The sequence below is a fragment of the Gouania willdenowi genome, chromosome 24, assembly GCF_900634775.1.
Source record: "Gouania willdenowi chromosome 24, fGouWil2.1, whole genome shotgun sequence".
Taxonomy (NCBI): Eukaryota; Metazoa; Chordata; class Actinopteri; order Blenniiformes; family Gobiesocidae; genus Gouania; species Gouania willdenowi.
The window spans coordinates 8,653,520-8,680,475 of NC_041066.1; the positions used below are offsets into that span (position 1 = coordinate 8,653,520).

The 26,956-nt window shown below is 38.5% G+C and overlaps 1 protein-coding gene across 2 annotated transcripts in view; it reads left to right on the plus strand.

Moving 5' to 3' along the window:
• rngtt (RNA guanylyltransferase and 5'-phosphatase) overlaps nucleotides 1-26,956 on the plus strand; it is a 115,310-nt gene that overhangs the window by 36,415 nt on the left and 51,939 nt on the right. The window contains exons 10-11 of one of the 2 annotated variants that reach the window (XM_028440044.1): nucleotides 2,488-2,559; nucleotides 20,830-20,994. In XM_028440044.1, the coding sequence (XP_028295845.1) occupies nucleotides 2,488-2,559; nucleotides 20,830-20,994 (237 nt within the window). The remainder of the gene's footprint in view (nucleotides 1-2,487; nucleotides 2,560-20,829; nucleotides 20,995-26,956) is intronic. The other variant, XM_028440045.1, reaches the window with a different exon arrangement.

Consider the following 26,956-nt stretch of genomic DNA (forward strand, 5'->3'; position numbering starts at 1 on the left):
TGTTTATATGTACTGCGCCATACTTTTTATTTGTATATTGGTTCTCTGACAGTGAAATAACATTTCTGCCCTTTGCCTCACATTTTGTGTTTTCCTGTTAAAATGTACATAAAGTATACATATAAAAACTAAACTTACTTGAGTTGTCATTTAATTATGGCTGTTATTTGTCACGTTTCTGCTAATATCTTTTAAGTGACACCCCAGGATTCCTTATTAAGATTATTATAACAGTGCACAACTCAACAAACTGATTATTTCTTTAAATACAACTTCATAAATTCTTGTTAAAATGTACATATTTGTAAATGCAATACTACCTAAATAAAGCCAATAAAAAAACATTAAAAAAATAACCTGATTTGAAGTTTCCCGCTGTGGTACAGTAACACTCTAGTAATATTAGTCAAGATATCGAAGATGTCCTTCACCTTATTTATGCATGAATCCCATGTAAATATATTCAATTCAATTCAACTTTAATTATATAGTGCAAATTACAACAAAGTCATCTCAAAGATCTTTACAAAAAAAATTAAAATTGTCCATAGTAAGAAAGAAATAACCCAACAAAATCCACATTAACAAGCATTTCGCGACAGTGGGAAGGAAAAAATCCCTTTTTTTATAGGAAGAAATCTCTAGCGGAACCAGGTTCAGAGGCGGCAGCCATCTGCTTTGACTGGTTGGGGTTAGTGGACAGAAGGTCAAACAGAATAGGATAGAAGTATAGACCATCCGAGTGTCCCAGACAAGTTGAGCCGTGGACCATCGATCAGGAACCGCCACCTCCAGCATCAAGACACCTGAAACAGAAAATGGAGCGGAGGACAAGGGGAAGGCACAGACTGCAGGAAAAACGCGATACACTCTGCTACACTCCTTCCTAGTGGTTAGGTTAAGATTAAACGTCTTGCGGCATCCTCCATGCTCTGAAATGCTACCCCTACAGACGAGGTTTTGTCTTGTACTGGTCGCACGTAATGATATATGGGGTGGACATCAGTGTAAATGGTGTGAAGCAGTGTGAGCAGTATGATGGGTTATCCAACAAGGGACAGAAGTGGGGGTTGTTTACAACCCGGCACAACCGTGTCTGATTGGACATCATCCCATTGCAGCCCATTAGAGCTATGTGTAGATGGTGGTTCGTGTTTGAATATAATGTTGGTGTTCGACTGTACAATCTTAGTTTTTAGTTCCTATTTTTAGGTTTAGGGTTTTGTTAATAGTGGTTAAGTTAATGCTATTATACGGTATACACTATAGCAAATAAGTAGGTTTTAAGTTTAGCCTTAAAGGTGGAGAGAGTAGCACCCTCTCGTACTAAGACTGGGAGCTAGTTCCAAAGGTGAGGAGCCTGGTAGCTGAATGCTCTGCATCTTGTTCTAATTCTAGACATTTTAGGAACTTCCAGTAGACCAGCTAACTGAGAGTGGAATGTTCTGCCAGGATGATAGGGCACTAATAGGTTTCTAAGATACACAGGAGCTTGATCATGCAGAGCTTTGTAGGCTAAAAGGAGGATTTTAAACTCTATTCTAGATTTTAGAGGAAACCAACGAAGGGAAGCCATTACTGGAGAAATATGCTCTCTCCTGTTTGTTCCTGTTAGTATTCTAGCTGCAGCATTCTGAATTAACTGGAGACCTTTTAGTGAGATACTGGGACATCCTGACAGTAGGGATTTACAATAATTTAATCTAAATGTAACAAATGCATGGATTCATTTTTCAGCATCACTCTGGGCAAGGATATCTGCTCCTGTGCCGTATGTAGCCTTAAAAAAAGTGTTTTTTGTGCGTTAGTCCTGCAGATACAGCTTACTGGTACCTTTTTAGATCTGTCCGCTACATCTGCACAGTTCTCTAAATATTTTATAAGGAGGAAACATACAGTGTGCATCACCTTTAAAGTTAAAGCCGGTGAAGCTTCACACTTTTGTTCACGCTACCTCCGCTATGGCTATGCTTGCAAACTCTTTTCAACATGACGTTGTCATGTAACATTTTCAAGACTGTGTGTGTGTGTGTGTGTGTGTGTGTGTGTGTGTGTGTGTGTGTGTGTGTGTGTGTGTGTGTGTGTGTGTGTGTGTGTGTGTGTGTGTGTGTGTGTGTGTGTGTGTGTGTGTGTGTGTGTGTGTGTGTGTGTGTGTGTGTGTGTGTGTGGTGCATGCATACATAGTGTCCTGCAGCATGGCGGCAGCTGACCTCAGGCTGTCTTGCATAGCAGATGTGCAGAGCTATTTCTACTTCGTGATGAAGCCTTTTCCCAAAATCCTCGTTATCCTCCTCTCTGAACAGAGACTGTCTGGAGACTCAGATGCTGGTGTCCCATCTGATTCAATTTGTTTCATACAAGCAGCACTTACTGTAATACTCTGATGTAACACGCAGTTCTGACCCTTGTTTGTTTTTTTTTTTGGTCCATTGGCTCTTTTTTTTTAATGTGCATCTCCTAATTTGGCCATTTGTTTTGTTTCTGCAGGAGATGATTATCGACATGGTAAACGGGCAGCCCGTCCCTCGCTACCTAATCTATGACATCATCAAGTACAATGTGAGTAGCTTTGCTATTAGGTGATGTTTTCACTTGTCTGACCCTCCACACCTAAAAGCAGGGTTATAATTGCAATTGCGTAATTGATCATTCACTACAATTATAGCGTAATTGTAATTGTAATTGTAATTGTAATTGTAATTTAAAAAATTGGTTGCAGTTGTAATTGTACTTGAATTGTAATTTAGTTCAGATAATTGACTTTGTAATTGTAATTACCATAGAAATTCTATAAAAATGGTCAATTATAATTTAGCTTAACACAAAATCGTTCTATGGTTTACACAAATATAGTTACATATTAAAATACGTGAGTGAGTGAATCTTCACACCCATACAATGGTAAGGGTTAGAGGTGATATAATAGAATTTTTAAAAAAAGGGACCACACAATTTTACATAGTATCAATAATGTCAATGTCACTGATCTTTTGTACAAAGAGTTTATAGCGCTTGCTAAATTCCAACTCTGGTCCCTAGTTGAGCTTTTACATAAGATATTATGATAATCAATGCACTAAAATGTAAATGTAAAGATGCTAAAACGACCTTGTACGCACACGTACAAAAGCACATAAAATCATCACAACGCTATATAAATGAAGTTAGTGAAACTGTAATTGACTTTCAGGTAAAAAAATAACAATTGTAATCTAGTTGTAATTGGAAAATGCCGGTCACAGTAATCGTAATTGAATTGTAATTGAACATGGATAATTCAAAATATAATTGTAATTGAAAACTGTAATTGGCCCCAACCCTGGTCAGAAAGAGAAAATGAGATTTAATTAAACACACAGGGTTTTTTTTTTTTGTGTGTGTGTGATTTCAAGCAGCAGTTTGTTTTTATCAGAGTAAGGCATTATTGATATGTGTCAGGCAGAAATCTTGACATGGAAAAGTATTGGCTTATCCCTTTAATCCTTTTTAAAACCCATCCCGTTCTTTTGAGGTTATACAGCAGAGCACTGTTCAACAGGGCTCTGCAGCATTTACATAGAGATTGGAGTTTTGTCACCTCGTGTGCTGAGAGTCGTTGGGTCATAACCTGGCTCCATGTTATGCACCACACTGACCTTAACTGCAGCTACAGAGTCTCACGGACTCATCAATATTTAAAGGAAAAGTGTCACCCCATCACTCATGAAAGAAATTTTGCAGAGCTGCATTGATCCTTTTATTAAAGCACAGTGTGATTAAATATTAATCCTGACTTTTATCAATGCATAATCGATACCACTGATTTGGCTTTTTTTTTTATTGTGTTCATATTCATTTAACATGATGTTTTAGGGTTGAACTACACTTAATTTTTTTTATTTTTATCATTCCATGTGCATGTGTCTATTTGTTGTCATAGGTTAACCGTACACATAGTGCATTCTTTTCACAACATCTATGCATGTTTTATTCTTGCAAAAATAATAATGATACATTTATTTGTATTGCTTAATTATGACCATCACCAGCCCTTCATAACATAGGGTACGTCAGATTTTATTAGGGGTAATGAAGGACAGGACAGAGGAGGACAAAAACTTTATGTTGGTATAATGCAGTGTTTTTCAACCTTGAGGTCTTGACCCCATGTGTGGTCACCTGAAATTTAATTGGGGTCACGTGAAATGCCTAGTAATTGATCAAATAATAATAATAATAATAATAATAACAATAATAATAATAACAATAATAATAATAATTATATTAGTAATAATATATAATTATAATTACTGATTAAAAATATATTTTTAGAATTTTTTAAATATTAGAATACAGTTGTTTTAGACTGTATAGAATACAGTCTAAAACAACTGTATTTTATACTTTTAGTATCTCAAATGTAAATTAAATTAAATTCAACTTTATCTGTATAGTGCAAATTACAACAGTTATCTCGATCCACTTATCAAAATATAAAATTCATAATATGAAAGAAAAAACCCAACAAGATCCACATGAACAAGCATTTAGCGACAGTGGGAAGAAACAATTCCCTTTTAACAGGAAGAAATCTCCAGCAGAACCAGGTTCAGAGGTAGCAGCCATCTGCTTTGACTGGTTGGGGTTAGTGGACAGAAGGACCAACAGAACAGGATAGAGAGAGAGAACATCAGAGTGTCCCAGACTAGTTGAGCCATGAACCACACATCAGGAACTGCCATTATCAGCTTCACGACACTTGAAACAGAGCAGAGAGAGAAGGGCGAGAAGAAGGCACTAACTGCAGAAAAACTTGATACGGTATTATCAAGTCAGTCTGCCTTGGCCATGGGCCTCACTAGTCAACACTTATTGTAAAGGTGACAAATCTCTTCCCGTTTGTTGGTAAGCTAACAGCGACTCCAAGGACTGTAAATGCTACCGTTCACAGACGAGCCCATGTCCGCTCTAGCGGTTCAGTTAATGCTATTATACGATATATGCTTCAGCATATACATTGAAGAAAATAAGTATTTGAACACCCTGCTATTTTGCAAGTTCTCCCACTTAGAAATCATGGAGGGGTCTGGAATTTTCATGGAAGGTGCATGTCCACTGTATGAGAGATAACCTAAAAAGAAAAATCCAGAAATCACAATCTATGATTTTTTAACAATGTATTCGTGTGATACAGCTGAAAATAAGTATTTGAACACCTGTCTATTAGCTAGAATGCTGACCCTCAAAGACCTGTTAGTCCGCCTTTAAAAGTCCTCCTCCACTCCACTGTATTATGGACGGACAATCTCAATCGGAGTGGAGCCCCATGCAAGATATCACCTCGTGGGGTCTCAATGATGCTAAGAAAGGTGAGGAATCAGCCCAGTACTACACGGCAGGACATGGTCAATGACCTGAAAAGAGCTGGGACCACTGTTTCCATGGTCACTGTTGGTAATACACTAAGACGTCATGGTTTGAAATCATGCATGGCACGGAAGGTTCCCCTGCTTAAACCAGCACATGTTAAGGCCCGTCTTAAGTTTGCCAATGACCATTTGGATGATCCAGAGGAGTAATGGGAGAAAGTTTTGTGGTCAGATGAGACCAAGATTGACCTTTTTGGTCATAATTCCGCTATGCGTGTTTGGAGGAAGAAGAATGATGCGTACCATCCCAAGAACACCATCCCTACTGTGAAGCATGGGGGTGGTAGCATCATGCTTTGGGGGTGTTTTTCTGCTCATGGGACAGGACGACTGTACTGTATTAAGGAGAGGATGACTGAAGCCATGTATTGTGAGATATTGGCCAAAAAGCTCATTCCCTCAGTCAGATCATTGAAGATGAGTCGTGGCTGAATCTTCCAACATGACAATGACCCAAAGCACACAGCCAGGAAAACCAAGGGGTGGCTTCGTAAGAAGCATATCAAGGTTCTGGAGTGGCCTAGCCAGTCTCCAGACCTAAATCCAATTGAAAATCTTTGGAGGGAGCTGAAAGTCCGTGTTACTCAGCGACAGCCCAGAAAGCTGACTGATCTAGAGAAGATCTGTGTGGAGGAGTGGGCCAAAATCCCTCCTGCAGTCTGTGCAAACCTGGTGAAGAACTACAGGAAACGTTTGACCTCTGTAATTGCAAACAAAGGCTACTCTACCAAATATTAACATTGGTGTTTAAATACTTATTTTCAGCTGTATCACACGAATAAATTGTTAAAAAATCATAGATTGTGATTTCTGGATTTTTCTTTTTAGGTTATCTCTCATACAGTGGACATGCACCTTCCATGAAAATTCCAGACCCCTCCATGATTTCTAAGTGGGAGAACTTGCAAAATAGCAGGGTGTTCAAATACTTATTTTCTTCACTGTAAGTAGGTTTTAAGTTTAGCCGTTAAGGTGGAGAGGGTAGCAGTATCCCGTACCAAGACTGGGAGCTGATTCCGAAGGCGAGGAGCCTGGTAGCTGAAAGCTCTTCCTCCTGTTTTACTTCTAGGTACTTTAGTAACTTCCAGAAGACCAGCAAACTGTGATTTTCCCGGACGATAGGGCACTAACAGGTCTCTAAGATATACAGGAGCTTGATCATGCAGAGCTTTGTATGCTAACAGGAGGATTTTAAACTCTTTTTTAGATTTTACAGGAAGTCAATACTGGATAAATCAATCAATCAATCAATCAATCTTTATTTGTATAGCGCCAAATCATAACCAATGGTATCTCAAGGCACTTTACAGTAGAGCAATCTTAAGGACGGACTCTTCATTTTATGGATACACACATATGCATATATACGTATATACACATACATATGTATCCCACACCCAACATGAGTTCATCATGGCGGCAAGGAAAACCTTCTGTTAAGCAGCAGGAACCTTGTGTGGATCCCATTCCTATGATGAACAGCCATCCACGTTATGCTGTGTTGGGTGTGTGCAGAGGAGAGGGTGGAGACAGAGCCGCTGAGACTCTGTAACTCCACACTAAGGATCCCACGGACCTGCAAGACAAAGGCCAGAAGGAGTACAGGAGCAAACGCACAAGGGAAGAAGCAGACATAGAGGGAGTGTTTGAGAGAGGAATGGGACCCTCTCCGGTCCCTCTCTTAACGCCCTCTCCAACCTCTCTCCAACCGAGCATGCCAGACCCCCCCCCCGGCAGTCTATGCCTATTGCATCTTAATTATGAGCTATGAGCTGGTTCCTAACTAAAAGCTTTACCAAAGAGGAATGTTTTGAGCCTAACCTTAAAGGTAGAGAGGGTGTCTGCCCCCCGAACCGTGGTTGGTAGATGGTTCCAGAGAAGTGGGGCCTGATAACTGAAAGCTCTTCCTCCTATACTACTTTTAGAGACAAATGGAACAACGAGTAGTCCAGCATTTTGAGAGCGTAGTGTTCTGGGGGGATTGTATGGCACTACAAGCTCCTTGAGATAGGCCGGTGCCTGTCCATTTAGGGCTTTATAAGTGAGAAGAAGAATCTTGAATTCTATTCTATATTTTATGGGAAGCCAATGCAGAGAGGCTAATACAGGAGTAATGTGATCTCTTCTCCTAGTTTTAGTCAGTACACGTGCTGCAGCATTTTGAACCAGCTGAAGTGTCTTAAGCGACTTGCTCGGGCAGCCTGCTAAAAGAGAATTACAATAATCCAGTCTAGAGGTAACAAAAGCATGGACTAGTTTTTCGGCGTCGCCCTGAGACAGGATAGAGCTGATTTTAGCTAGCACGGTCCGCACCGGCTAGGTCCTGCTTGCTAGCTTCGGTTTTGGTATCAGGGGTGCTGAACCGCTTCTCCAGATTGTTGATCCTCGCCTCCATATCTAACAGTACGCTACACTTTATGCAACTACCATTGTCCCTAAAGGAGGACGAGGAGTAACTAAACATCTGACACACCGGGCAGGAGAGCGGAGGGGAGGAGAGAGAAGCCATAGGTGCTAAATTTAAGCTAAGCTAAGCTAAGGACAAAAGGAAGTTTAAAGGAGATTACACTGCCTATAAGAGGCGAGATTGCTTTTTACTTAACCTTCGTACGTTTAACTCTACGGTAAAAAATTAAAACAAATGTTTTCAAGGCTAAAATATCAATGACAACAAGTTTGATTAGAGTTAGCAGAACACAGGAGTAGAGCGCTGCAAGCAGCGGTAGAGTGTAAACAGGAAATGATCGATACGTCACCACGTCAGCACGTCACCAAAAAAAGACAAATATGCTCTCTCCTGTTTGTTCCAGTTAGTATTCGGGCTGCAGCATTCTGAATTAACTGGATACTTTTTAGTGAGTTACTAGGACATCCTGACAGTAGGGAGTTACAATAATCTAGTCTCGATGTAACACATGTATGGATTAGTTTTTCAGCATCACTCTGGGCCTAGATATTCCTGATTTTATAGATATAAGAAGGCTGTCTTTGTGATTTGTTTAATATGAGAGATAAAAGATAAGTCAGTATCAAAAATTAATAAAAAAGGTTTTTTACTGTGGTTAAGAAGGAGAAAGTTATGGCTCATCCAAGATGTGATATCTTCAAGACAAGCCTGAAGTTTTATTAACTGATTACATTTTCAAATAGAGATGTGTGTCATCAGCATAGCAAGGGAAATTTATATTATGTTCTCTGATAATGTTACCTAGTAGAAGCATATATAAAGTAAAGAGTATTGGTCCCAAAACTGAACCTTGTGCAACGCCATGATTAACTCTGAGGACAGATTATTAACATGAACAAAGTGGGTATTTTAGAACAGTAATAATAAACTAATAATGACGTGTAGTAAAGACAAGAAATTGGGAGCGTGGGTTATTATGTCCCACGTTCGACCGTTTGAGAACCATTAGATTATCCCAAAGCCCAAAAAGCCTTTTCTTTCACAACAATGTAGAATTTTATTCCAGTTTTTATCTACACTTCAAAATGTTAGGTTGAATAGCAGTTAAGGTTTTTGTGGCAGTGGGGGTTACTTTAACTATCATGTTTTTTCTGACGTCTCTATTTCTGCATCGATCTAAGGAACACAGTGGCAAGCGGCTCAATAGCTAGTGGAGAGGAAACACATCTTTTCAGAGGCAGCACAGAGGTTAGCAGCTCCCCATGATTCCCAGCAAACCATCAGAAAAGAACTGATGTATCGATCCTCGCTGGCCATTATTAGCCCACCATTATCTGCCTTGAGCTGCTCCCTGGCACAAAAGCTCCATCCGGAGCCTGATGGAGGGCATGCCGCTGAGAAAGGGCACCGTGCCTGCTCAGCTCGTGGCCTAATGTGAAACCTGACTGATTTGGAAAGTTGGCTAAAGCCCGAGATGTGGAAGCTTTAGATTGTTCTCTAATAGGTAGTCTGTGCCCTCTCGGCTTGTTGCTCAATCAGCGGTGTGTCAGGACTTTTTCGGACTTCTCTATGCCAATGAAAAAGAAGTTAAACTAAATCTGTTAAACTTGCCTGCTGAGTGGCAGTCAGTGTCATTTCTCCACCACAGGGGAACTGACAGGACAACAAGATGCATACATGTCATCACATTGAAACGCTGTGTGGAAAGCTGTTACAGTGACATTCTAATGTGGCAGTTTGCTCCTCGCCTACGTCCTGAAGCTTTGATCAGCCTTCATCATGTTTTCAACTGCCCAACGCTAACTTTCAGAAGTTGGACAGTTATGATACGATAGTTAAACTCCAATTACATCGAAACAAAGGCAGAAGCTTTTATTAAACTTTATCAGTGAAGTTTTGGACAGCAGCTATTTCAGTGTCTGCAGAAAATAGCCTTTGCTGTGCCGAGCTGTAACACCTCAGGTAATTACTTTTGATCCAAGGTTTTTAATGTTTTTAGTGGCATCACAATGATAACTTGTAGCAGCTTCTCCGACATCACACCTTATATGCCTGCTTGAGAAATGTGGAAATCTGTTGTGCAATTTTTAATATGTCGGTTTTAAACACACAGTAGTTAAGTAAAGTCAATTGATATTAGGTTAACACACTTATACAGCCAACTTTAAGCTGCGACTCTGAAATCACCTTCAAGTCTTCTTATTGCCAGAGTAATCTGCATTTTATCAAGCAAGTCACATTCCTTGTATTGTTTTAAACTCTACTTGGCCAATAAAACATTTCTGTTTCTGATTCTGATCAATAACGCCATCAGTCAAACATACAGATATCTTTATTTATTTATCAAATCAAATACTTTACCATTCCGTTACGAACTTCATTTACAGAGAGAGGGCCTGTGCAGCAACAATAAAACACAGAACCAATAAATCACAGCACATATCCATTCACACATTAAAATTCTGACATTCATGAGTTCCCTAATAAATAGTAAAAAAAACAAAAAACAATATTAATAGATTTTTAAAAAATGGCCAAAAGTGATAGTCCTCAGCTACAAATGTATTATTTTTTTTGTTGTTTTTTTGGTTTTTTTTAAACATACTAGTAACTTAATATTTTAGCTTCCAGTAACAGTAAGTAGGTCCTTTTTTACCTCAAAATTTGTATTGCTGACCTATTTGAATTATTTGGAGGAACAAACTTATTTTGTAAGCATTGGAAACTTTGAATCTGACAGATTACCAATGTCCTGTGGGGTTCCTCATGGCTCTGTTATTGGACCCCTTCTGTTTAGCCTTTATATGCTTCCTTTAGGACACAATTTATAGAACTGTAAGGTTGATTATCAGAGCTATGCAGATGACACACAGCTATATCTATCACTGAACCCAGATGACTATGGTCCCATTGAGGTGTTGTGTGACTGCTTAGAAAAAGTAAACTGCTGGATGAGGGAAAACTTCCTTCAACTAAACCATGACAAGATGGAGGTGATTGTCTTTGGTAACAAGGAAAAGAGGACTGCTGTCAGCAAGTATTTTGAGTCTCGATCTTTAAAAGCTAATGACCAAGTCAAAAACCTTGGTGTTCTGATTGACTCAGATCTGACATTCAGCAGTCAGATCAAATCTATCACAAAAACAGCTTTTACCACCTAAATAACTTCTCCAGAGTGAAAGGTTTAATGACTCAGAAAGATCAGGAGAAACTGGTCCATGCTTTTATCTCCAGCAGGTTGGATTATTGTAATGGTCTTCTAACAGGAATCCCCCAAAACAGCATCAAACAGCTACAGCTGGTTGAGAACACTGCAGCTTGAGTCTTAACTAGAACATAGAGGTCAGAACACATTACTACAGTTTTAAAGTCTTTACACTGGCTCCCAGTCAGCCTCAGAATAGACTTTAAAGTTCTGCTGCTGGTGTATAAATCTGTGAATGGGTTTGGTCCAGAATACATCAGTGAGATGTTAGTCAGGTATGAACCCAGCAGGTCTCTCAGATCTATGGACACCGGTCAGATAGTGGAGCCCAGAGCTCACAGATCTATGGACACAGGTCAGATAGTGGAGACCAGAGCTCACAGTAAACATGGTGATGCTGCTTTTAGTTGTTATGTTGCAAAGAAGTGGAACAAACTGCCAGCAGAGCTAAAGTCAGAGTCCAATGTGAACATTTTTAAATCAAAGTTAAAGGCACTCTTTTTCTCTACTGTGTATGATTGAGAGGGAGATTTTTGGTCATGTTGTTGACGTAATGTGTTTGTTGATGATTTTAATTGATTTTACTGATGATTTTAAATGTTCTTATTGATTTTAAGCTGTTCAATATTTTATCATTTAAAGCACATTGAGTTACCTTGTGTATGAAATGTGCTATACAAATAAATTTGCCTTGCCTTGCCTATGGTATCCTTTTATCATAATGTTTTATGTATGTAATGAAATTTATAGAATACAGTATTTGAAAATGAAAGGAGTTACTGTAATAAATTGTAAGAAATTTTCACCTATTCCATTTAACACAGGAAAAATGTGTTGCATATCATATCATAATCAATTTCAATATTGAGGGAAGAAGACACTCCTTTCAGTCCTAGCACTGATCAATGCGGACCGTTGCTTTTCACAGTATACATCAATAACAGCATTCTTCCCAACCGATACTTCAATGTCCACAATTTTGCAGATGATTGCATTTGATATGCCCCTGGTTCCACCCCAGCTCAAGCTCTGACTCATCTACAGACCACTTTCAATTTCCTGCAATTATCTCCCCACAGATGAATTAAATTAATCCCCAATGAAAAAATCAAATACGTGTCTTCTCTCCTACCAACATGGAAAATGACTACCCCGCCATTATGACCTTAAACGGTATCCACGTTACTCTCACAGATTCATACAAATACTTTTGCATCTGGCTTGATATCGCTTTTACGTTCAAAACTTACATTCAACAGTTAACCCAGAAACTAAAGATTAAACTTAGCTTTTTATGTCAGTATAAATATCCGTCTGTCTCCCACTAAACGTGGAATCATTGTGCCATCGTCCTTCCTGTCTGTCCTCGATGATGGTGACATCTTGTTCTGTCATGCCACTCCATTGGTACATTGGTAAAACCGGCTTCAGTTACTATGCACCATTCAATGAAATACAATCTGCCCTCATACTCGAGTCCCTCATTCACAGTTTAAGTTCCCATTATCTAATTATTATTCTGGTTGTTGTTACTCTCTGTTAATTTCTGTTCATTATGGCTGCTGTCTATTGTGGTCTGTGTCAGCTGATGGTAAATGTTGTATCTTGTAAAAGATCTTGATCTCAATTACTCAGACTAGTAACGGTTTCAGACTAGGAGAAAGGGGACCACGGTTTGGTCCACGATTCTGATGTTGGAAGGTCGGCTTTCAGGCACGCTGTTTTGCGTCTTAAGCTTTTGCTGCGAGCAAGGTTCTTAAAAATCTAACTGATGCAATTACAAATAAAAGAAAAATGAAATGAAAGACTGGAAACACGAGGGGCCGCGTCCAAAACTGAAGTTTTTGGAACGGCGCGTTTTTTTTAAAAGAATTTGGAGACGCCTTTTGGAGGAGGTGTTTTGGTTCATCATTCAGAAATCATATCGTTGATTGGGCAGTGTCTCTGCTTTCAGCTTGTGGGTGTGTCTCAAGTGTGGGCGTGAAGTGGAATGACATAGACAAGAGAGGGAATTCCTAAACATAGAAAAATGCATAATGAATAATTCCACACATTTCATCTTTTCAACATCATATATTGAAATATCATGTATTATGAGAGAGTTTGATACCAGACATGCCTGAAAAATAGCATAGTTAGTACTTCATAAACCGGAATGTCAAAACTCATGTTAGGCTTTTTCTTTACCATATGGTTAACTGTAAATACCTTAAACTAATCTTTGTGATGTTTTCTGGTATTTCAAGCGCCTTTTAAATGATGAAACATTTTAAAATAGCATTCTGTTGGTTATTGAATTACCTGAAAAAAGTGGCATAGGGCAGACTATATTGGCAATTTCAATTTCTGCAGGAACCATTCCAATAATGTTTTCTTTTGTGACTTTTCAAACATAGAACAGTTTCTTTGTTCTCATTTGAGCAGGAAACAGAAAACTGGTGTTATTCTAACGTCTTGTGGGACATCTGGAGCTGACAAAGTTTGAAAACTTAGCATGTAAACACTGACTGATCGTTTCCTTTTGATCGTAATGTAAGAGAGAGGTGATAACAGGAGCAAACTCTTCTTAGATTCTCTTGTTCCTTTGCTCGGACAGGAAGTGGGAGAAGGTCCACCTGTGGGGAAAGTTTGCATTTCACAGTGGGAGACAGACCTTCTGACGCCATTGAATGGTGAGACTAGTGTCTCTTGGTCAGTGTTCAACTTGGAGGATTTGATTCCCTACACAGTTAAAGGTATGTGTTATAAACGCAACAATAAACAGATAAACAGGTCAGTGTTCCTAACGAAGGAGTACAAGAAGGTTGGACTCTCTGGATTTGCCATAGTCACATTTTTTAGCAACAGCCAACAGAGGAGATAAAACTGCACCAGTAAAACATGAACTAAATCAAAGTTGCTGCAGTTTACAGTGCAGTTACAGTATGAGAGGAAACAATATAGTGAATGTGTGTGAATTTGTTTTTACATATTATGACGTTTTGGTGATGTAGTTACTTGAAATATAATCTGAAGTGTATTTTGAAAACTAACCGGATATTTTATTGCGGAGTACGTGATTAATTTCCTGTTTAGCTTCATTTTCTCTGTGCTGATTGATGCGTCGTGCTCCGGTTTGCTCCAGAAATGGAAGTCCTGCGTATATCTGGTAGAGGGCACCGGACAGTTGGAGACGGGAAGCAGCTGACACGTACCGCAGCGGATCCGGTGGAAATTAACACATAGACTAAAGTGGAAACTTATCAGCTGTGGTGGCGCGGCAGTGACGTAACGCAGCGGAGCCACATCCAGTGGAAATTGGGGGTTAGATTTGGATACTTGCCGATCCAGAGTACCCATACCCTCGCACGCACGCACACAGTGAATATTTTCTTCTTTACTTGACAATAAAGAAATATTGATGTACATTTTTTTAGTCCAAAAAGATGACTATAAAACTGATGAATAAAAATCCAACTCTGCAAATTTCAGACTGAAAACATATGAACCTATTGTCCAGCCCTTTGACACATATGAAATATTAAAGGTATTGTGGACGATGTTATTTTGGCTTCAACTTCCGGGTGGATCATCAAGACTATTGGTCCTCCTAATTGTCAATCATTCTGATGATATGTTTACGTAAGGCCGTCGTACGTGCTCATGCCCGGTGCGCATCAGGTCCTTTGAAAATGGATTTTCACTTACCGGTGGCGAGTCTGACATTAGTGGGAAAAGTGCAAATCTTCTTTTGGAAGGTAAGCCTGTATGAGCAATCCGACTCCAACTTGAAAACAGAGCTGTGCACGAGAAAAACTGGGCTCGTGCACGTTCTCTCGCACACGTAGGCGTTCCCTCTTGAGCAGTTAGAGTTCTGCACATGTGCAGAGGGTGTTTCTTTTCTAAAGTTTGGGAAATTCAGTCAGCATGCAATGGGATGTCTCTGAACACAAAGTGTGTTTTTCCAGGTGGAGAGGCTTGGCTGTGTCTGTGTGACTGTTATTCATGCACGATTGCTCAATGTCAAAGAACAGGGCTTCTCTAATCTCTATAATAATAACTGAATATCTCTATTACTTCCACGTGAACCATCTAATTTCTTGCTGTGATGCTGTTTCATCATGTTGGGATTTTTACAAAAATAGAAAACTGGAGTTTTGAAGATGACTAATTTTGCAGCAGCTACAGTAGAAATAGTACCGGTAGGTAGTTGGGATTGCTTTGGTATTCAGCTCACATTTAGATATGAGATATACAATACACGTGGTTGGAATGAGTCATAGGGCTGCAGAGACGAAGTGCATCAGGGGCTTTTCTCAGCAGTGTCGTCATAAAATGTAGCCTATGACCTGCCAGTCTACATTTATAGACATCAATGGGTGTCATCCTAAGTTAGAAAGAGAGCGAGACCCTCGTCACAGCATCAGACATAGATGTAAGTTATTGGAAAGAAGTTCAAGAAGCAAGAGCCAAGTTCCTTTACTTTGGATGCATGATTTGGATATAAATTAGAAACAAATCTGTCTTATTTAAGTGAAAAGCTTAATAATCTAGGTTTTATTGCCCATTTTCACCCACAACTACAGTTCAACACAAGAGAAATAACAGATTGTTCCTAAATGACAACGTTAATAAATACCTTTTGTTTAGAACTTGCTTTATTTATGCAATTAAAGAAGAAATATACTGAAAACTGTAACAGCCATCATGTTGGTGTAGAGAATATTCCCAAGAAAGTGGCTCATTGGGTCTGTTTGTGTCTTATTTGTTTATTTTGTCAGCAGCTTGTTGTGTTATTTAATTTATTCATGAATTATCCATGTGTGCTGACTGCAGTATTCCCAGCCCTGTCACGGTTTTTGCTGTGTTCATCCTTTAGCTTCTCCAACTTTCCTCTCAGGACTTTTTATTTGAGATTCTGCTGCTCACCACTGTTTAACATTTCATGTGTGTATATATTTAGTTTCTTTATGCACTGAGTGGAGTTTGCCCATTATGGGGGTTACATAAGTATAGATTTCCGACCTTTCACTTGAGTGAGTGAACTCGATTAATTATCGATGAGCTAGTGTAGAATAATGCTTATTTGGTGTTTCTTATTATTTGAAAGCTGATACTAATTTCACATTTACAGTATACGAAGTAAGAAGAGTAACACCACACTATTTACGTTGTGCTCCCTAGATAACGGATGAACATTGAATTTGTTTCCTCAACCAAGACATTTTTAAGTGTTCTGTGTTCCAGGTCAGATGCTCACCTACCTGTTGTAGGCACTTTTATTAGTCTTAACTGTTCATGACCCAATCAGATTTAAAGATTCTCATTTCCCCCCCAACCATTTTATTTATAACCTTTTTTTTTATACAGGTTAGTCCCATTGGCCTGAAAACAAGTGGTAGCCATTTTGTGCTTAAAGAAACCTCGAGGGCAGTGGTAGAGTCCCGTACCCCATCAGAAATTTAACCTGAAGCCAAATACTACCTACTCCTGCACACCTAGAAACATTACAATGTAGTCATATACAATGTATCCCTACTGCACAAATCTGGCCCTTCAGACCATCAAATTCAGCTTGCAGGAGAAAGTTAAAAAGACAGAAAAAACAAATCATTGTCCATTTTTCCATGCTTTTTCTCCCATGACTGCAGTTCTTTAAAATTTTAGATTGTTCAAAAAAGTCAATTTTCCTGCAATTATTTAACACAATTTCTACAAATTAAATAAATATTGGTCACAAAATTAATGAAATTTGAAAGAGCAAATCCGACAGTGACTGATAGTCACTTATTGCTTTTATATTGTTGGAGCCTTACATCATTTATGTATGATTTATACGTTGCGTAAAGTACAAAACTTGGGTACTTTAATCAATGTTTTTTTTATTTCTATTCATGTACCCCCATGACAAATTCCCCACTTTGGGAACCTAGTCTCTAGGGCAAACTCTTGTTGACCCCTGAGGGCACTGTGTCATCTAAAATCAATATCTGATTGGATATCAATTCTTGGTCACACTTGGTAATTAACAATCAAACATAGGGTGTTTAAAGAAAATTGACAGCAAAATCAGTAGTGCTGACTGGGCTTACAGTCACTAAACATCACAATCTGACTGTCATGGTAATTATAAGTCAAATATGAACTCTTATTTTATACACAACATCAGAACCTGTAGTTCAGTTTGCTGTTACATAAAATCTTAGTTGGTTTTCCAGGAGGCTCTAGTAAACAAAAAATAGAAATAAAAGTAACAAACTAATGGCAACTAATGCCAATGTTTTTAGACTTTAAAATGCGAAATTAGGAACAATCAAAATTAAAACGTCATTTGTAAAATATAGAGTTATGGACATACTGTAGAAAAAACTGTCTGCTAGCGAAACATTTTAGATGGCATTTGTAATATTGATCCTGCATGTCAGAGCGGTGGAATTGGACTTGTAATGAAATTGGCTGTGATACTATCCAAACTTAATAGTTGATGTTGAAGCGCTCAAACTGAATTTAGTGCGTCTACCTGCAAAGAATACCCCAGGAACGATTTTTTTTTTTAAATTGGCCAAACCTAAATGAGTGATATTTATTTCCCATTTAATTTGGTTTAAATAATCTCTATCTGCAGTTTTTGGCTGTGGAACAGTCATAGCTGGCGCATGCCTTGAATCATCCACACTTACGTCTTGTTCTGTCCTGGTGACACAGCTGACAGATGGTGCTGAATGTGTGGGACACGATACCAGCTGTTGCTTCCAGAGAATTAATGCATTTGTAACCATCCTAAAAGAAAAGCATGTCCAACTCCACGAAAAAAAAAAAAAAAAAAAAAAACTATGCGCAGACTCTACTTTCTCCTGACTGAAAATTGGGTTGAATTCGTTTGGCAAGAGTGAAAACGGTATTACAGGTGACGGTAGATAGGATTTTTTAAAACAAAGTCACAGAAGCAGTTAGTGCTTCTTGCATGGGTTCAAAAATGTGTTTTTGAACTAAAAGACATCCCTGGATAACACAAAAAGGGCTGAGTTTGTCCCTGTCTTTCTTTGATTTGTGAAGTGTTATTAGATGAGGCTAATAAACATATTTTTGAACAAGAACAATCAGAGACCCTAACTCAAGCATCAAATATCTTTTTTTCCAGATATTGGCAGTTATCTGGATCATGATCATTCATGCTTCAAAGGCTTGTAAGAAATGTATATACCCATTAATAATCACACAGTAGGTCCAAATGTATGGGCGCCCCCTTTTTGTCTTTGAAAAATTGCAATGAAATACACAATACGGCTCAAACTCAGTGGGATAGTTGAGCAACAAACCCAGCACATTTCATAAAGATCGGTCGATTATGAACCAAGATGTGATTTTTTTAAAAACTTTTCGTTAACAATGAGAGAAAGGGATTTTTTAGTTTTTTAAAATCAGAAAAAAAATAAATAAAAACTGATCCTAAATCAGTATAATGATTGGGATCCCATAGTATAAGGCAGGGGTGTCAAACTCATTTTAGTTTAAGGGACAAATACAAAGTATTTTAATCTTATGTGGGCTGCACATTAATTTCCCCAAGTTTGCACTTTACACAAGGTATAAATGATGCATGGAGCATTTAAGGCACCAATAATATTCAGTCAATAAGTGACAGATATCAGTCGCTGCAGGAAAATTTAGTTCTTTGAACGATTTGAGATTTAAAATGACTGCGGTCATGTGATAAAGGCATGGGGAAAATAGCTATCCTTCAAATATTGTGGAGTTTCATTGAATTTGTGTATTTAGAATATCTACAACTGAAATATTTGGTCATTTAGACAAAAATTCATTTTTTCTGTCTTTTTAACTTTCTCCTGGGGGACAAATTGGATGGTCTGAAGGGCCAGATTGGGCCCCCGGGCCTTGAGTGCTACACATGTGGTGCAAGATCTATCTAAATCCGCTTTTTAAGCCCTTAAATGCATTTTGTTGTATATTTAGAGTGCTTAGAAGTCCAGAAAAAATCAAATTAGTCTCTTCAGGTGCTCCGTAGATATCTTTATTTTCTGTTTTGCTCATATTTTTCAATCTGTTTCGATTTTTCTATTCTCTATTACGTTTTTTGAACTATTACATCACAGTATTTGCAGCGGAACTGCCAAATTAGTACATCAACTCCAGGTCCAACACTTGGAGCAATCCGCCATTTTTATTTCTCGCTTTTATTTTGTAGTCCAAGCTCAAGGATGCCGAAGTTACGAGAGGATAAGTCAAAATGTTCAGTTGCTGGATGTAGTAACCCACACTCTTCATTACACCGTCTCCCAGCATCAGAACCTTTTCAAAGTGCCTGGTTGAGTTTTATTTTTCACGGAAATGTACCCACATCTGTGGGTAAGGTCATTTTTGTGTGTGTGAAGCACTTCAAGGATGACTGCTTCAGCAACCTCCACCAGTATAAAGAAGGATTTGCCGAAAGACTTTGTCTGATTGAGGGTTCAATTCCTTCTATCTTTGGAGACAACGAACAGAGCACTTCGGTAAGCTGTAAATAACGCTAAAAAGTGTGACGATAAGACGTCCCCGTCATTGTTTTGTTAGCATTAGCAGTTGCACCGTCTTCAGACTTCATATGTTAGCGCTGTGTGCTCGTTTTAGATCCTTGATGATATGGCCTACGTGATTTAATTTAAGTCTAAAGTTTTCATTAGTCATTTCATTTTGCCGTTTTTGTCATTGAAAAGACTGTATTAAAATGCATTTCGTGACGTTAGCTTGGCGCTAGCGTTAGCTCGGTGCTTGTGTTAGCTCACTTGTTAGGGTTCTGCAGGTTCATCATCTTCATTTTCATCTCGCTCCGCCGGGTCCGACTCTGGCTCGAACATGTAAGGCTGGATGGACAAGTCTTCTGTTGTTGACATTTTGTAAATAACCTCTGAATAAAAAGTTTATGCACCGCTACATAGCCGTATTTCTTCTATCAAACTACAAAAATGGCCGCGCAGGGTGGAGTTGAACTGAGTGTCACCTGAAGAGGGGGCGGGGTATGGAGTGTCTCATTTGCATTTAAAGAGACAGCACCAAAACGAGTTGCTCTCAGAAGCACATCAGAAAAGGGGTAAAAAAGGGGCCTGTGGAGCTGTAATAATGAGGAATTCAGACCCAAGCATTGCAGTTCCTCTTTATATAGACCACAACTGTATGATTTATATGTAAAAAGGAAGGATTTAAAACCATGATATGTCCCCTTTAAGTACTTTTGACGTAAACCTGCTTACAGGTAAAGAAAGAAATAAACGTTGGTGAAAGTATTTCCTTCTTGGCTGAGGTGATTACAATATAAAGAAGAGAAACAGTATATAGGAGGATATCTGTGAGAAAATCACTGCTGTGGGGGAAAAAAGTAGAAACTTAAAGTCAAGGAAAGAGAGGAAACTCAATTATTATTATTAAGTCACTCAAATTGTATTTTTTTGGTGTTACCAAAAGACTAATAAGTAGGTTCTGTTAACACTGCTGGCTTTTTGTGTCATTGACTTGCTTTTGTTGTTTTTAGCAGTGAGATTTTGTCCAGTAGTCATGTGTCCATCTGGTAGATTTTCAGTCATTTTCTAATTAAAGATAAAGATCATTGACAAAGCTGTTCAGCACTGATTAATACTAACTCCTGCCTTTCTGACCATAGATGGACAACAGTCAAATTTAGCTATGAAGACATTCTTAGCATTTTAGATTAAGGTTTTTTCTTTAAGCCCATCCATGTCTATGAGTTGTATGCTTTTTAAATTAGGTTAGAAAAAAAAAAAAAATTTCTCCCACAGACACGCATAGCTAACTTGATTTATTTTGTGTTTCAGGGACAGCCTGTTGGCCAGTGTGATTTCAACACTCGGCTGGTCTGCATGGAAAGGGAAATCATTTCTCCCCGGATGGAAAAAATGAAGGTTGGACAGATTGACAAAACCAAGGAGCCCTTCAGTGTCCGAAACAAACCTTTCTTTGAACTCCATGCAACACGCAAGGTAAAAAACAAGTCGTAAGTCTGTCTTAACTAAGGGTATTATCATGTTTACAGTTGTATATGGGAGGGAAACATCTGCTGCTTGAGGGAAACACATTTTCACTGGTTTCTTACTATTTTGTACTTTGGTCTTGTTTTTATTGGAACTGGTCATGTTCAGCACCAATTGACCAATGGCTGAAACACATCTAGAAAGAGACATTGTTTTTTCTGTAGAGTTTTTCCTATCAAGCAGGAGGTCTCCGATCATTGACCAACCCAACTAAGATGAACAAAAATGACAGCAGAGCTTCTTAGATTAGCCCTCTCTAGAGAGACTGAACCTCTGGCTCATCATGAACAAGTTAAATCGAGATCCCAGTGACCCCTCACAGTCCACGTGAAGTTCCTAAAGTGCTCAACAGAGGGGTGTAGCCCACATTGTCTGACGATGAATAATTCTGTGTGAGGTTGTGCTGTTCTACATGCTTTTATCCAGGGATAGTTGTTGAGTTTCCCACCAAAGTCTGCACTTTTGCCCCAGTATCTGGTGTGTAGGAGGTCATTGCGTTTAGTGGTGCAACGGATCAAAAAAACACACTGTTCGGATCGTATCACGGTTTTGAGTGACGGATCGGATCAGACAAGAAAAATAACTTTGCTCTTTATTTATTTTGTAGAACAATTAGTGCAACATTTTCCTGCTCATTAAATGCAAACAACATTTAACTTGAGCTGTCAATCCAATGCTTAAATAAAAGTTTGAATCATATAAAAACAAATTAAAGTGCAATATAAGGCATGACATCTTCTTTTTTTAAAAATACAGTGAATTAAAAAGTAGTCTATGCCCACATCATCAAATAACGATGAAAGAAGCAGATCTGAGTTTATAATTTCAAATTCTTACAATAGTCAAGGATGGCCATGTGGACTAGAGGCGATATTTATTTAATAAGAGCCTTAAAAGACATGGATGGACGGAGGCATAAACATGACGACATTCACACGGACTTCGCACACGCGTGCGCACACAGAGCGGATGTCGCAAACGGAACAGGCTACATTGAGGCATTGCTAATGATGTGCGGATCATTATAAAAAAGTTTATTTTTTGTTTTTTCGTCAACCAATCTGCGGGCCACATGCGTGCCGAATCGTAGAGAGAGATCCGTGCGAATCACGCATCAATGATGATCCGTTGCACCACTAGTGGCGTTGGATAATCACACCAACATGTACAGAAAGGGGGAATTTGAGACGAGTCGTTTTGTTGTTGCTGCATGCCTATCCCTGCCAATGTTTTGTTCTTCCTCTGAATGGTTACATCACGTCTGGTTTAGCCCTGGGCCACCTACCCCATCTGAGGGAACATTTATGAGGATCACCTCTGTGAATCTTGGGGTTCATGCTGATGGAAATGTTCTGGAGGGGAAGTCACTGTAGCCCTGTCTGGTTTCTGACTGCTCCATTGTGGTGTTGAGTGGCCATCTGTTCCCCGTACAGTCATCTCTCTGTTATATGGGACAATCACGGATGAAAACTGGAATCTGGCTCATTAATTCAGAGCAGCACAACTTTTTACTTCATGGCCTTTCCTCCAGAAAATGGATAATTCCATCGTAGCCTGGGATTGTATGATGGCTTTTGTGTTTAGCTAGGCGGCTGTTTTTTAACTGCAGAACACTTTCACATTTATGTTGCTCTTTACTCACCAGTTGGAGCAATTTACTCCTTTTGCTTCCTTCCTGTTTTCAGTTATCATACAAAGGCCTCCTATTTCTTCCACAGATGGGCCCTACAGATCATGTTTTAGGGAGATATCAAATGCCTCTGCTTTTCAGATAGTTGTGTGAATTGTATTTACTTAGCTTTTAGTTTCTTACGATCGTATCCTTTTTTCAATCACACATCATTCAATAGACAATAACGGTGCATGTTTATTACCTCTGGCAAGGAGGTAATATTTCCAATGCCGTTTGTTTATTTGTCTGTTAGCAGTAGAGGTCGACCGTACGACATATCTCAGTTCATAATTGACCGTTCTGTTATGTCATATTTATTACTAAATTATTAGTTTAATCCAGATTCCATCTGTATTGAACATTTCATTGCCATTTTTCAAAAAAAAAAAAAAAGGGGGCAGGGTTCCTCTACGCTTTGACCTACTGTATCGTTATTAATTGGTGTAGACATTACTTCGAAGTCTTTAAATTGTGAATGACCATGGTGCCGTGATCAGAGTCACTGATGCAGATAACTGCCAATATGTGCGGATATTGGCGATTGGCAGAGGTTTGTGCTCTCTGACTGCTCTTGTTAGTTTTATATTTAGTGAAGTAATTAATTCTATTGCTAAAGACTTACTATTCCCTATTAATATTGACTTACTATTCCCTATTAATATTTTTGACAGTTTATTTGTCCATTAATTTACCAATGACAATGTGACACCCAGTAGCAGAACACACACCTTTGAGCTCAAATAGTGTCTATATTTCTTACAGAACGGCATACACCCACCACTTAAAACCTGCACATTTTCTCTGTTCGCTACAAGGGTTAATTTGACCATGAAAAATTTGCCAGCAAGAAAATTAATTTGTTTTTACAGGTAAGCATGTTTCACATTTTTAAATCAAACGTTTTTAATATCCTCTGAGGATTAGCCTGTAAAAAAAAAAAAAGAATCACGTATCGTCCCGGATTACTGAAATGAGTTTTTAAGTTTTGGAATCAGTTCAAAGCTCATAATGACATTTTAGATTTGCTCGCAGTGGGAGCTTAACAAAATATTTCTCCAAAATTGTCTGATCGTGCATTTTTATACAAACAAACAACGATTTGCTGAATCTTCAAATGTAAGCTATTATTTTTTATATCATAACTCGCTTTTCTGTAGGCGTCTGGTTGTAGCAGTGCTGGGTTCAGGGAATCTTTTAATAGTCAATGAGTTACACCAATTGTTTTACATTTTGAGACCTTTTCTAACACATTTTAACATCTGAAACCATTAGGACTGTAGTCAACCAAGGAAATGGCACATGTAGCGATTAGTTGACCCAAAAAACCCCCAAAAAAACAGAAAATGAATGAGCAGGTGCAGAGGAGGACAAGGAGAAAGAAAAAGAGAGACAAATATTTAGTTTTGGCGTTTTGTGGTGCCGATTTGCTTTTAAACACTTTTTTACATGCTTTTAACCTTCAAGCTTTGACCAGAACCCGACAAAGCAAAAGTGAAACCTACAGGTCCGACAGACATTAGGTATTTATGTCAGAGCCCGACCTGAAACTGACAATTAAAACCTATTTTTTCCTCATACAAATATACAGTACATATTTAGGTGTGTTTTAGTGGTTAAGCTGCGCTACAGACAGCAGTGGATCTATTGACATAATCCACCTATCAAATATATGGATGATCCATGTTCTTGTGCAGAAAAAGGATTGATTTAACAGTGGTTGCTTGTTTCAAGCCTGGCTTAATTTGTTCCCGCCCTGCTCTCTGCTCTGATCTGCTCTGAGAACAGCACACTGTGCACTGACAGTGGAAGCACAACTCTTTTTTTATTATTATTTTATTGCAGCCAGCACTCACTTACACATCTGTTGCTAGACATCGAATCATGTTTAGACATGAAATACATTATATTGATATTTAATCCTTATCACCTATATAAGTGCATTACATTGCATTTTTTTTTTACGGTATTGAAACTGATACCATTGCTGGTCGACCAATGAAACTCTTGGTCGACCACGACGGCATCGACCAATTAGTCGACTAAACGACCAAAGTTAGCAGCCCTAGAAACCATTCTTAAACAACAGTAGCTTTGCAAAGGTACTTAATAATTGTGACATCCAGGAGAAGTAATAAAGTCACAATGTGCTGATGTTAGGATTGCAAGAAAATACAAGATGTGAAAATGGTCTCTTTGTCTTCAATGGGCATTTTGTGCTTCCGCATGAGCATAAATGGATTAAATGGATAATATTCATCAAGCTGATCACAAAACCTATACAGTTGCAAGTACTGAAGTAAAATAATATTTCTCTTTCAGCTGAGAGTGAACCTCCTCTCATAATATACTTTTGATGAACAATTGTGGTAGTTTAGGGCACTATGATATTATAGTCTTTTTGAGCTTGAATCTGCTTTCACCAGATGAAATTCAATTTAAGTGTTTAACTTTTGTGAACACAGGCACATGTATTAGCAAACAGCTGCACAATATGTGTGAGTGGGTTCTGTAGTGTGGCTCTTTTAGGTGTAGGTCTGTGTTAGGTACAATTAACTGTGCTTTTCGTGATGTTCTGAGAAGTAGCAAAAGCAGTGACTCCTAAAACAAGTATTTTGAGACAAAAAATAAGCTGTGAAATAAAAATTTATCAATATAGGCAATATTGTAATTTTTAAATCGCCAAACTTGAAAACTCAATACTGTATATCGTGAATCTCGATATGTTTCAGAGGCCTAGTTTGAACCCACAAAATGCTCAGTGTAGAAAGCTAGCGAACTGTTCCCGCTAAAAGCTTGATTTGGCTTATTTCTGTCCTGAGTAATAGAGACGGGTTTCTATCAACCCTGCTACAGGAACTCCTCCTGAACACAATGTCTCATTAGCCAAAGGTTGTCAAACTGCTGCTTTCTTGATGCGCGCTGACCTCACACCATTGTCTACCAACACATTTCTTGAGCAATGGAAAAAACAAAGCTAACGTTCACATTTTTCTCTGTTTCTTCTTCTTTTCATAGATTTGTTTTTTTTGTTTCACTGCAGTGTGTCGGTGTTACTATTGAGGGTAACAAATTAATTTATTTGTTCTATTAGCTGCATTAGCCAACTAGTTTGTGATATATTGTGTGAATAAACCTCATGAGTTTAGTTTACACCTCTGGCCTTGGGAATGCACACCTTCTTCACGGATAGGCTGAAGAATGAGATAATCTTTCTAACCTGTATCTTCTCTCTTCCCTGCTGCTGTTCCCACTCACTGAGAGAACATGTTGACTGTTGTATAAGGGCTTGTGCTGCTTGGAAGCACACACGACGTGAACTCGATGACTAACATTTGTTTACCTCAGTTGCTTTGAGATTTTTCAGTTTTCTTCAAAGCTTCAAAAACATTATGCAACATCTGATAATGCACTGCGTGTATATATACAGTAAAGGAGTGAGAGAAAAACCGTGTGATGGAGAGGGCCACGCCCATTTCATTTGTTTCGCTGTCTGCCGTCTTCGTTGTTGAATGCACTCGAAGAAAGACACTTGTGTCCCTTTGGTCAGTTCAACAGGTTTTGTTTTTTGGGGTTTTTTTTTTTTTTAACAAGTGATTGCCAAACTTGCTCATGTCTGGCCTGTGTGGTCCACCCATGACAAAATCATGACATCCTCAGCTAGTTTTTTTAATCCATATTTAATTTTTTTTCTAAATAAATTTCCTGCATTCAATTGATCCATCATCATAAACACTGGTAGAGCTGTTATGAGCACACTTACACAACCATGGAAACAGCAGCTAAGCTCGAAGCTGTAAAATCCTTAGGCAGCTATTGGCTGGTCATAACCTGAGAGGTGAAATAGTTTGACATCAATTACTGTTAGAAAGCTCGCTGACAGCAAAACATTATACCAAGTCTTTAGAGAATAGGTGTTTTATCCTGTTAAAGTGAAGCTGAAAGCCTTGATATTCCGCCATTTGACCTTACTACATTACATTCTAGCTTTTTCCAAAAGAGATTACTTTGTCTATTCTTTGTGCTTTAGAACTTTATTGATGGACATTCACTCGTGTCACTGAATGAGAAGTAAAGAAAGGACAGTATTTCCTGAAGAAAACATATCTGACTTATGTTATAGGGCAACAGTATATGTTAAGAGCACTGACTGAACTAATGGTGCGCGATATTGGAATACTTGGCCGATAGCCGATATCTTGATATTTTACAACTCATACTCTTTATTTTGCCTAATGGCAA